We start from the raw sequence: 13239 nt of genomic DNA, 5'->3' as shown, positions 1-13239 counted from the left end.
GTGACTATGGAGTTGTATCAGAGGTGTTGGAAATTCATGGGAGAGGATATATGGATGGTGGTGGAGGAATTTCGAAGGAAAGGCAAATTTGTTAAAGAAATAAACAGCACACTTATAGCCCTGATTCCAAAAAAGCAAAGTTGTCTGAGTATTGCTGATTATAGGCCTATATCTTTGTGAAATTCGATATATAAAATAATATCCAAAGTTATGGTTAATAGGTTGAAATTTGTTTTGGACAAGCTTGTATCTCCAGAGCAACATGGTTTTACCCCTGGTAGAGAAATTGTTGATAGTATAATCACTATTGTTGGAACTATGCACTTAATGAAAAGGAGCAAGATTGAGGGGATGGTGGTCAAACTAGATATCAGTAAGGCATATGATCAGGTGAATTGGTACTTCCTCTTCTCTATTCTTGAAAGATTTGGTTTTGATTCTAGTTGGATAAACTATATAAAACATTGTGTCTCCTTAGTATCATATTCCATTATTGTAAATAGATCTATAGAAGGTTTTTTTCAAGCTACTAATGGTCTTAGACAAGGTGATCCCTTGTCTCCTTTTTTGTTTGTATTAATGGTTGAGATTCTAGGTAGAAATATTAAGAAACTTGTAAAAATGAGATTGTGGAAAGGTGCACACATTCACGATAGTATTGATCCAATCTCCCACTCTCAATTTGCTGATGACAGAATTCTTTTTGGGGAAGCTACTGAGAAGGAAGATAAGGTAATGAAGATGCTACTAAATGATTATGAAAAAGGATTGGGTCAGAGTATGAATAAGGAGAAATCAATGATATATTTCTTCAATACTAATGTGAGGATGCAATGCAAAATTGGGGAGATATTGGGTTATCCAAGGGCAAATTTCCTTTGAAGTACTTAGGGGTTAAGTTAGACCTGGGCAGACATCAAAATAGAATGTGGGAGGAAGTGATCAACAAATGTCAAGTAAAGGCTTCCTCTTGGAAGAACAAGTGGTTAACATAGGTGGGGAGAATCCAAATGATCAAATCTGTTCTTTCAGCGATCCCTATTTATCAAATGTCATGTTTTCAATTATCATTTAAATCTGCTAAAGAGTTAGACACTTTGTTCAAAAAGTTTTTGTGGGAAGGAGCACAAGAGAAGAAGAAAATTCCACTAATCAATTGGGATACAAACTATTTAATCAAAACAGAGGGTGGAGAGGGTCTAAGAAAAATGGACTTGCACAATTTGGCTCTAGGGGCTAAATTAGCATGGAAAATGTATGTTCAACCTCATAAATCCTAGTGTAAGATTATGTTTGCTAAGTATTTGGATTCAAACGATGCAGATAGGATTTTTATAGTGGCAAACTCGATTAAGGGATCTCCAATTTGGAAATTTATTTGGGAAAGCAGAAGTATTATAACAGAGCATCTAGCATGGAAAATTGGTAATGGTGGAAAGGCTAAATTTCGGAGAGATTCATGGAATGGTGATATTTCTTTAGCTGAAGAAATAGACAATACGGTTTGGGTTAATGAAGTGGAAGCAGTGGTTGGTCCTTATGTGGCTGATTATATTATAGAAGGGTAGATGGAGTCAGAGTGGATTGAATGGAAATCAGTAGGAGAATGGAAGATGGAGAAGAATATGGAGCTAAATGTCATTCTGAATAGAAAAAAAAAATTATCTATCAAAATGAAGTGGACTAGTTAATATGGAGTGCATCAAAAACTGGAAAATATAAGGTTAATTTGGGATATGAGATTCTTAGGAGCATAACATAGAATGTGGAGTGGCCTTTGATTTTGTGTTGGCACAAAGTGGTATTGCCCAAGGCAAGGGCATTCCTTTGGATTGCTTTGCACAGTCGCATCCTAACAAGGGACAAGTTGAAAACAATTGGTATTGCAGGTCCGAGTGTATGCATTCTATGTAAGGAAAATGAAGAGACTATGGATCACCTCTTATACTAGTGTTTGTACTCTAAAAAGGTCTGGGATTGGCTATTGGGGAATTTGCAGAATGAATCGGTGAGAAGTCAAACATTAAAAAGTTTTTTATTGGCGCGGCCTTCCTGTATAAAAAAATCAAAATGGAGCATCCTGTGGGTAGTGAGTCCAACTTTGCTTGTTTGGCATATATGGAAGGAGAGAAATCAAAGAGTTTTCAATGAGGAAGCTCTGACTTATGATATTCTGATTCCTAGAATTAAAGGAGCCATAGAAGAAGTCATCAATATGAAAGTAGTGGGAAGGAAGTATTGTTCTTATTCTTCATGGGACAAAGAGATGGAAAGATAGTGGAACTTAACAAAGATTAGTGGTTACAAGCTAATGGACAAGAAGCAGAACATAGACATCATAGTTTGGTCTCCTCCAAAAACTGGAAACATAAAGGTTAACTTCGACGGAGCTAGCCGTTGTAACCCTGGAAAATCAGGCTATGGTGCCATTATAAGGGACGAATTTGGTAATTTTATTGGGGAAAATTTTGGTCCTTTAGGAATCAACACAAATAATATGGCAAAAATGGCAGGGCTATTAGCTAGGATGGAATGGTTTGTGGTCCGAGGCTTTTGGGACATAGAAGTAGAGGGAGGTTTGCAAATTATTCTGAATGAGATATACAAACATAAATTTGAAAATTGGAAATTGGAGGCATGTCATCCCAAAGTCCAAAGATTATGTGATAGCCTAAACAGTTTCACCTTTAAACACATATACCGAGAGGGCAACTCAGTGGTAGACTAGCTAGCAAACAGAGGAATCGACTGTGATGGTCCAAAATAGATGTCTAAGAAGGAAGAGCTACCGGATGAACTGCTCTTGGTCCTTGCTGCAGATAAAGAAGGGATACCAAGAACTGGAATCGGTTGACAGAGATTTGTTTGAGACAAGCAGGGTGCATTGAGGATAAGCGTTATGGTATCAGTTATGCCATGACTGCACATAGTATTCGAGGTTTGTCACTTCAGAGAATATCTTTCTACGGAAGCTAGTTGACGGTGACTAGATGTAGAGGCAAGTGAGTAAAGATTGTTTTGGAGAGCTCGGGTACCGAAAATGGTTACACTTTGGCAAAACTCAAACTCGAGGTTAGTAAGAAGTAATTGATGTTTCGATCACATGGATCCCAAGCAGTTCCGTATGTCTAGATAAGATACATTCCGAAAAAGATATGGTTGCAGAGAGAAAGATTATAGCAGGATTTGAACAATGCTTTTGATTGAGACCTCAGTTTTCAACTTTTTAAGGCAAATTTGAAGGGCTTTGCCCTAGTAGGAATTTGTGAGAGTTCTTTGGGGAGTGAAGAAGGAATAATCATTGGCCATGGCTTATTTTGGAAGGATTAGTTGTGTAAACTGTGAAAATTCATTGAACGCATAGTTGAGAAATTTATTTAGCAGAGAAGAGTATGTATATGACTTTGTTAGGGGGCTTGTGGGCATTACATTAAACATGGACAGACATTGGTGTGATGCTCTGGTGTTGGAAGTCATTATCCTTCCAACGGTGGACGTCATTGAAATGAAGGAGCATGTGGTCAAATTGTTAGCAGGCTTCATAAAACCCTTTATTGTACACACGGTCGCTGATGCCATTTTGGGTATGGAGGAAGATGTCAGAGTGAGCATATTGAAGATTTATTTTCAATTCGAGAACTACCTTTGCTCGGACTAAGAGGAAGATGAAGAGAGCAATGGAGATGAAAATGAGGAAGGGGAAGCTGATGAGGGTAGTGATGCTGGAGAGGAGGATTCAGTGAATAGTGAGGAGGTCCAAGAAATGGCCCACAAAGAATTTTGGAGGGAAGAGTAGGTGAGATTGAAGAAATTTGGGGAAGAGGTGTGGGAGATCTATAGATGCACATTTTTCAATGAAAACTTGGAACCATTCCGAAGGATAACTGAGTCAGATGACTGGTGGCTTCTAGAGAACTCCACCCACAATGTAATTGCAATTGGTGAGTATGCTATTGTAATATATCAAGCCATTGGGGGGCAGGTGTAATTCTGGGGTGTGAAGGATTAGTTGTGGGTTAATTTTGGCTAAAGAAGGGGTAATAACTTTATGTTTCTATTATGCAAAGTTGAGTATATAAGTAGATGGAAAGATGCATATGGACTAGTGGGTCCATGATGTTCAAACTCAATGTAATTTCTAAAATTCCAAGCAATATAGGGAGCTATCCCCATAAATGATAGCACTTATTGATTAAAAAAAAAAAACTTGGACAAAATCAAGGGTGATAAAAAGGGAACATTCAAATTTGGAAATTTAATTATATGTTTGACGCTATACTTCTCAAAGGAGATTCCTGACATAGGCCATAGAGACTTTTCCTATGATATTTTTGTTGGAAAATAGATTAAGGATGAAATTTACAACATGGGTTCAGAAGGAAACAAGCAGGTAAAGGAATACTTGAAAAAAATTCAAGCAAGAATGAGGCAAAGGGAAAGAATCCCTTAGAGTATTGTTAATAAGTATGACAAATTGATATGCATTATTATAAAGAGAGATGAAATATAGATGGAGATCGTCACACGTAGAACTGTTTGGGTAATAGAAATGGGATATGAAGTTGTAGCGTCGTAAATTGTACGCACTTGCTAGGGTGGTACAATTTCACACCTAGTTTAGCACCCGCCTTGGTGCATTTTACATTTTGCATTGCATTTCTCCTTTAGCACTTAATTAATCAAATTAATTAGGTCTAAGGTCCTATTTCATCGTCCTCTACATCATAAAGTTGGGCCCTTTCGTTAAAGTGTGCCCTTTTCATTTTATTCCTCCAATACATCACTCAATCAAAAACCCTAATTAAGTCCTATTTTAAACTTGGGGGCTTGGTTTCGAGGGTCAAAACATCTTGAAATCACTTGTAACTTTGGGATTCTCTATAAAATCATCATATCCGATGGCCCTGAAAATTTGGTGAAAAGTTGTCGGGACTGTGGCGCCCAGAGTGCACATGGTCCTGGACATTTTTCTCAAAATTTTAGGAGCACAATCCAATCATAAAATAAAGCTTAACCCCAAGAAATTGGTGGGAAATTCAATCTCTAGGTCGGCCAAAAGATGAAATTATGACCTAGGGTTTCATACATAAGAGCTCTCTTTCTTCATTTGAAAGGATCGGATTTTTGTTTCAGGAACCTCATATGCAGCGAAAGAGTAGATCTTTGAAGACTTCAACAACATTCAACATCCCTCTATCAAGCATTTATCAATTTCATTCACCCATTTAGGGCTTGGAAGACATTGAAGAACAATAGGAGATTACCGACTAAAGATTGGCTTGTACCCCTCCCTTGGGGGTTGGGTATGATTTCATGTTGTTTTCATGTCTTTGCATAAGCTTCAATATATCCTTTATTCATGCTTTAGATCACTTTGCATCTTTATTTAGAGCATTTACATCCTCATTCACAAGCAATTAGGGTTTACTTTCTAGGTTGCTCTAGTTTGCTTGCTTGCATTTTAGGATCTTGCACACACACAAGGTCTGGACACACAATATATTTTACAATACAACTTGGCTATTCGTGGAGGTGGAAATCACCGAAGTGGGGGTTTGACTAAGGCAAAACCCTATATAGCTGCCCACACCCTTTTCAGATATAAGTGCAGGTTTCAGGACTCGGACGACGCCGCAGGTTACAGATCCAAGAAAAGTAGGTCGAGACTGCACTTCATACCAAATTGTAGAGCAAAAGACCTGGATAGGGGCGTGGGGCACCCTGGTCCTGCCAGGACAGGGGCACTGGGTGCCCTGGTCCCTAGGACAGAGGCGCTGTGCGCCCTGGTCCTCCTGACAGACAACATTTCTGACAGTTTCCAGAGTGCAAGACAGCAGTTTCAGGAGCAGTTCTCGGCACTGAATCAGGACAGTGGCACTCGCGCCCCTATCCCGAACATTTTTAATTAGATTTTGACTCCGGGTACGCATCTGCATTCTTATTTCGTCCTTGTATTTACAGCTGTTCATTGTTTAATCTCAATTCTGCAATCTTGTGATTTGTTTGTACATGCATTTTGGGATTAGGACTTGAACTTGCATCATTTTATCTTTCAATTACAACAAAGGAATAGAAATCCTAATAGGTAGCCCATGGCTCTCTCTTTCACAAAAAGAAGTAGCCAATTATGTGATACCTCTAGGCTCTTTCGTATTCCGTAATGTGTGTCAAAAGGTAGGATTAGGGCATGTTAACCTAGTCTTGCTTTTTCCCCTACACATTTTGGTGAACCAGACATGAATCTATCATTGCTTCCTCTTGCATTGCATTTGTTAGATATAAATCTAGATTTAGTGTGTTTTCATTTCATTTTCATTAAAAAAAAAAAAGAGAGAGTGTGTTTCTTTGCATTGTGTGTTTAAATTTTATGCAACCTTTATTTCAAAATGTCAGATTTTTATTTACAAAATGTTCATGCTTATGATGATTATTATGAGTACAGCCAAGATGAATTAGATGAAGCTTTAGATGAGTTTTTGAACCCTAAAGATGCCAAACCTTAATTTTACCAAAAACTCATAAACCTTGTTACTATGCCATTTAGGTGTGATGAGAAAGATAAGTCGAATGGTTCCTATCAAGGGTACATTCCTATCAACTCTTCCACTAAATCTAGTAACATGGTTGTTTTCAATAATCCCCTCTATAAGGAGATGTCTCCTTTTGAATCAAAAGATAAACCTTTTAATCGATATGATCATGCTTTGTTGGATGATGCTCTTGATGACTTTGTGGCTTTATCAAAATCTTTAAACAAGAACAAGACTTCTAAATTGGTTAACATGATAAACTTAAATGAGCATAACAAGCCTCTCTTTGAAGTCCAAGGTGCTTATCCTTCTCCCACCTTTCAAGTTCCTAAATCACCTCTCCTTACTGTCCAAGGAGGGTATGATCATGATTCCTTTCGTACTCTGAATAAACCAATCATCACCGTGCAAGGAAGAAAACCTATAAGTCCTTATAGTTATGCCAAGCAAATAACTAGAGAGAGTTATCATGCGGTTGCCCATACTTATCACACCAGAAATAATAGGTAGCTTAATCCTCCTCATGTTATTCCAGTTTCTCTTCCTAATCCTCAACCAATTCTTCCACAAGCTCCCCGTATTTCGCAAGTTATGGGTAAGGAATATGATCTCATAGAACAACTTAAAGCTACCCCTGCTAAGATATCCCTCTGGGATTTGATTCAAACTTCTTCCGCTCATCATGGAATGTTACAAGATGCCTTGAAAGATTTGAATGTTCCTCCACCGAATACATCTAGTAATATAGCATCTTTTGTTAACTCTGTGATGAATCCTAAGGCTCAAATTGTGTTTACCCAAGATGAGTTGCCTACTAGTGAAATTCAACATCAATATGATCCCTTGATGATTGTGGTTATCATGAAAGACACTGCTATAAGACGAACACTAGTAGATAATGGCTCTGGCCTTAATGTGTGTAGCATTAATCTATTGCATAAAATGAATGTGGATACATCCCTCATTGAGCTCGACTCTCATCCCATTCGAGGCTTTGACAATGTGGCTAAGACTTCATTAGGTATTATCACCTTACCTCTCACAGTGGGACCTGTTACTTTGCCTACTCCTATCCATGTTATGTCAGGAAATTTAACATACAACTTGTTATTAGGAAGACCTTGGATTCACAGTATGCAAGCTGTCCCCTCTACATTGCATAGACAAGTTAAATTTGTTTATAACAATAAGACATATACCTTGATAGGTGATACTAATTTCCAAGCTTGTCTACAAACATCTACTTCCAAAGGGGGTTCTTCTAAGCCATCCTCGTCTAGTGATGACTCTTTAAACAAGATACCTATCGATGAACCTTCGCTCTCTGATGATCAAAATTCTTTGGATGAGTCTGGAGCTCTTGAAGAAGATTCTTCTCGACTTGAATCTACACATAAGAAGGATTTTGATCCTGAGAAGGTTCTCACAGAAGATGATTGGGGATCTCTTGATTTCAATCCCACCTTTGTAGGTGAATATAAGGTTCCTTCTAGAGAGCTTAAAGTTGAAAAGAAGGAAGAAGCTAAAAATCAATCAATCTTACCTGAACCTATGAGTAATAATTTTGTGGCTGCTTCTCAAACTTCTTCTCCTCACACCTCTAATTCTGAAGAGTTTGATTCTTTGTCTTATGAAAAACCACCTTCTCTTTTTGAAATGGCTGATCGTTATGGTCATGGTTTTCGCATTTTTGCTAAGCATGGGTATCATGGAAATGGTTGTGGCACTCACAAACAAGGGATAAAGGTTCCTCTAGAGAATAGTTTTCACAATTATGCCTTTGGACTTGGCTATAATCCCTGCAAACACACTAAAGCTTCTAAAAGACCATGCATTAGTGTTAATGCTATTTCTACATCTCTATCAATGCAACACCCTGAGTATATTGATGGGGATCCTTCGTGTGCCTATGCTTTGGATGTCTTGCCTACCGATGATGCTTTAGCTGAATTCTTGGGAGCATATGACACTCTTCCTCGTTATCATCACAATAGGGGACTCCCTTATTGTTTAAATACTGAAGCCTATTTTGGAAAAGAGATCGATAATGATGAGATTGTGAAAGAATTCCCTCAGTTAAAGGATACTCCTCAACAAAGTAATCTTCTTATAAGTGACACCATTGATGTTAAGATGGATCCTTGCAAAGAGGACATAGTTATTAAAATTGGAAAATATTTGGATGAAGAGGAACAAAAACAATATGAAGATTTATTGCACGAATTCCCTGAGATCTTTGCTTGGACATACTCTGACATGCCTGGTATAGATCCTAAGATTGTCACTCATAATATTGTCTTAGTTCTCGATGCTAAGCCCGTGAAACAAAAGATTCAAAAAATGAATCCTAAGGTGGCTCTGCTTGTTAAGGCTGAGATTGAAAAGTTATTGGAGGCTAGATTTATCCACCCTATTGACTATTCCCCATGGATTTCAAATATTGTCGCTGTGGCTAAACCAAATAATAAAATAAGAATGTGTACCGATTTTCAAGATTTAAATAGGGCTTCTTTAAAAGATGATTTCCCTCTTCCAAACATTGACATGATAGTTGATTCTACGGCAGGACATGCCTTGTTATCCTTCATGGATGGTTTTTCAGGATACAATCAAATTTTCATTAACCCTCAAGATCAATTCAAAACCGCTTTCACCACTCGTTGGGGTATGTTTTGTTGGATAATGATGCCTTTTGGACTTAAAAATGTCGGTGCAACTTATCAACGAGCAATGACCCTTATCTTTCATGATTATATGCATAAGATTTTAGAGGATTATGTTGATGATATTTTAGCCAAATCCATTCTTCGCATAGATCATATTAAAATCCTTCGTCAAATCTTTGAAAGAATTCATAAATATCACATGTGCTTGAATCCCCGAAAATGTGTTTTCTGTGTGGATAGTGGAAAACTATTAGGATTCATAGTTTCGCATCATGGGATCAAGGTGGACACTAAGAAAATAGATGCTATTGTCAACATGCCACCTCCTAGAAATGTGTCTCAACTTAAAAGCTTACAAGGAAAGATTCAAGCTATTCGTAGGTTTGTATCTCAGCTTGCGGATCGTACCTTTCCTTTTACTCAACTTCTCAAAAAGAATATCACTTTTCAATGGAACGAAGATTGTCAGCAAGCATTTGAAGATTTAAAAGTGTATTTGGCTAGTCCTCCTATTCTTCAACCTGCCGAACCTTATAAACCCTTCCTTCTGTATACAACTGCTTCCTCTCATGCTCTCGCAGCATTGTTGGCACAACATGATAAAGATGGTAAGGAATGTCTGGTTTATTACATAAGTCATACCTTACTTGATTATGAGACTCGATATTCTGCGATAGAAAGACAATGCTTGGCCTTGGTGTTTGTGACTCAAAAATTGAGACATTATCTTTTAAATTCAGAAGTCCACGTCATGGTAAAGTTTGATCCTTTGAAGCATCTTTTCTCTAAAACTGATTTATCAGGATGCCTAGCTAAGTGGGTTATGATGTTAACTGAATTTGACCTTAAATTTGTTTCTCAAAGAGCAATTAAAGGGCAAGCATTGACCGACCACTTAGTTGAGGCCCCTTCACCTTTCTCCTTCCCTAATTCTGAGTCTTTCCCTGATGACTTCATTTTTTCTATAGAAAAAGATGAAACTTGGGAATTATACTTTGATGGTCCTAAGTGTCATACGAGATCAGGGGCAGGTGTTGTTTTGATTTCTCCTACAAGGAAATCTATTCCCTTATCCTATCGTCTAAATTTCCTGTGTACCAATAACATTGCTAAGTATGAGGCTCTTATAGCAGGAATAAAAGCAGCCTTAGCTCTGAATATAAAGCACATACATATTTATGGAGATTCTCAATTGATTATAAGACAAGTAACAGGACTGTATCAAGCAAAACAAGACAAATTATCACAATATAAAGATCTTGCTATCTCTTTATTACAAAAATTTGATTCTTATACCATGGAACCTATTCCTCGAAAAGATAATCGACATGCGGACGCAATGGCATGTGTGGCTTCTCTTGTATCTTTAGAGGACCCTGTGGTTGATCTTAAATTTGTTATTCACAACCTTATTTCTCCAGCTATTGTAGACAATTCTAGCTTGGTAACATGTTGTGACTTTGTAGATTCAGATGAATGGTATTCGCATATCGTAAGATATTTGACTGATGGTACCTTTCCTGATTCTGCCAATAGGAACACTAGGGCTAGAATCCGCAAGCTATCTGCTAGGTATATCATTCTTTCTAATGTCCTTTACAGAAGGGGTTATGACGGTCTTCTCCTTCGCTGTCTTAACAAATCAGAAATCCCCGTTGCTCTTGAAGAGGCACATTCAGGTGCCTGTGGGGGGTATTTCGGAGGCAAATCCTTGGTTCAAAGATTGCTTCGTATGGGATACTATTGGCAAACTATGCAGAAGGATTCTTTTTCATTTGTTAAGAAATGTCATCAATGTCAACAACACAATAATTTGATTCATGCTCCTGCCCAAGAACTTCGTTCTCAAGTAGCTTCTTGGCCTTTCTCCGCATGGGGTTTAGATCTCATTGGTAAAATCTCTCCTCCTTCATCTCAAGGACACACCTTCATTATAACTACAACAGATTACTTTACGAAGTGGGTAGAAGCTATTCCTCTTCGCTCTACTACTGCTAAAGTGATTTGTCAATTTCTTCTAGAAAACATCATTTCTCGATTTGGGATACCTTCCACTATAATCTCAGATAATGGGACATCATTTAAGAACAAGGATGTGAAGAAATTCCTCGAGAAGTATCATATCAAACATCAATTTTCTACACCATACTATCCTCAATCAAATGGTCAAGCCGAATCATCCAATAAGATAATTGAACAAATTCTTCACAAAACCGTGAATAAGCATGGTAAGGATTGGAGTAATCAGCTAATCTATGCTCTTTGGGCCTACCGAATAAGTGTACGAATTGCTACAGGAACTACTCCTTATAATCTTGTTTATGGTGCTGATGCTATTATGCCTTTAGAGTTAGAGATTCCATCACTTAGGGTTTCTCTCAAAGGTATAGTAGATGATGACTCTTATAGAGAACAACGACCTCAACAGCTTGAGATGCTTGATGAACAGCGTATAAATGCTCTTGAGCATATTCAAGCATATCACAAAACTCTACAACGAAGCTATAATGATAAGGTTATTCAACGTTCCTTCTCGATAGGTGACTTAGTCCTCTATGAGAATCAACGCAATGTGAATGCCTTACTTGCAGAAAAGGGAAAATTTAGTCCTAATTGGCTTGGACCATATATCGTTATTGAAGATTATGGATCAGGTGCTTACAAGATAGCGGATGTAGATGGTACGCCTCTTAAAGAACCTATAAATGCTATGCACTTGCGTAGATATTATGCTTAATTCTTCATTCCTTATTTATCTTCTTTTTAGTTCTTCAACATTGGGTAATATGTTAGTATCTCCTAATTAGAGAAAAATAGAATTAAATGTTATGGTGTTTAATCTATATTGCTTCGTTCTTGACAAGCGTGTTTCTTTACTTTATAGTTTGTCTTGAATTCATTTATGTAAATTGTAAAAGATTTACATTTCCATTATGCTAGCATATTTCACAATGTCTTATGCGTTAAGTAGAATCGTATCATGTTGTGTTTAATTTCAAAATTAAATCACATTAGTTATATGATTCTTAGACTTAATGCATATTTCTTCCCTATCATCAATGTAGTACTTGATTAAATATTTTAATTAAGTCACACATGTATCAATTTAATCATGGAGCATTGAGAAATCAATCACATGGAAATTAAATCCTGAACATACATGTACATCTACCAAATGTATTAGATTTAATCAAAGCAAAATATACATTATTTTAAGCATTAAAGATAACACATTTGTGACAAAAGAAAAACATGTATATATATATATGTGGATCGTATACAAATATAGGTCACTGTACATCCAAAATCATCATAAAATCATCTCCTATCCCTAGGGCTGGTGGCTGGAGAGTGACGACTAGATGCTCCCTCCTGATCCAGCTGTGCAGGTGGACCCATAGGTGTGTAGCGCGATATAGACCGTGAGTGACTCCGAGAGGAACTCCTATGATCCCTATCCATAAGGATCACGCGATAGGAGGAAGCCTCAGCCTGAGCTGCTGCTAGATCTCGCTGTGCCCGCTGAAGGTTCTCCGATAGAACTCTCTCTCTCTCTCCCTCCATATGTCTACCTGTACTCAGAGTGGGGAAAACAAGTCCTCATGCCGACCCGCATTCCCCTGAGGTCTATAAGCAATCTATGAGGAACTGGGGATTTGTGCCATTATGGAAATGTCTGTCATTGCTTGCTGAATCAGAGAACGCCACTCCTGCACATTAGCTGTCGCAGTAGAATAGATTTTTGTATTAGTACCATTCTATATCATCAAAACATTAATCAATCAATATAAACCTACTATACCTGGATCTCCCTCACGCTAGTAGGGATCATGGTATGGTAGCATCTATGACTGGGAACTACTAGGCTTCCCTTGCTCGAATAATCTATACATGATGGGTGTAGGCTGGACGGTACTAGAAATAGGTCTCCGTATCGCCTCATGTTCCCCCTTTTGGGGAATAAGAGGAGGATCTAGAGCTATGGTATCATCTCCTGAATGGTGGGGAGCTGCATCTGACCCCTCCTCATCATCTCTATCCTC

The 13239-nt window shown here is 37.8% G+C and overlaps 1 protein-coding gene across 1 annotated transcript; it reads left to right on the top strand.

The window, feature by feature from the left end:
* The first annotated feature begins 2311 nt into the window (after positions 1-2311).
* LOC131858291 (uncharacterized) lies at positions 2312-2976 on the top strand. Its single transcript, XM_059211485.1, has 2 exons — positions 2312-2576; positions 2879-2976. The coding sequence occupies exons 1-2, from the start codon at positions 2312-2314 to the stop codon at positions 2974-2976; spliced, it is 363 nt and encodes a 120-aa protein (XP_059067468.1).
* Positions 2977-13239: the final 10263 nt, after the last annotated feature.

Source organism: Cryptomeria japonica, chromosome 9 (assembly GCF_030272615.1).
Source record: "Cryptomeria japonica chromosome 9, Sugi_1.0, whole genome shotgun sequence".
Lineage (NCBI taxonomy): Eukaryota > Viridiplantae > Streptophyta > Pinopsida > Cupressales > Cupressaceae > Cryptomeria > Cryptomeria japonica.
This window is presented reverse-complemented; position numbering and strand designations above follow the sequence as displayed.

Bases quoted from the DNA above. Each gene is read 5' to 3' on its own strand.
- LOC131858291 (XM_059211485.1), top strand. From the start codon at position 2,312: ATGGACAAGAAGCAGAACATAGACATCATAGTTTGGTCTCCTCCAAAA. The intron at 2,577-2,878 runs GTTTGCAAATTA...TGAGACAAGCAG, and splicing joins GGACATAGAAGTAGAGGGAG to GGTGCATTGAGGATAAGCGT.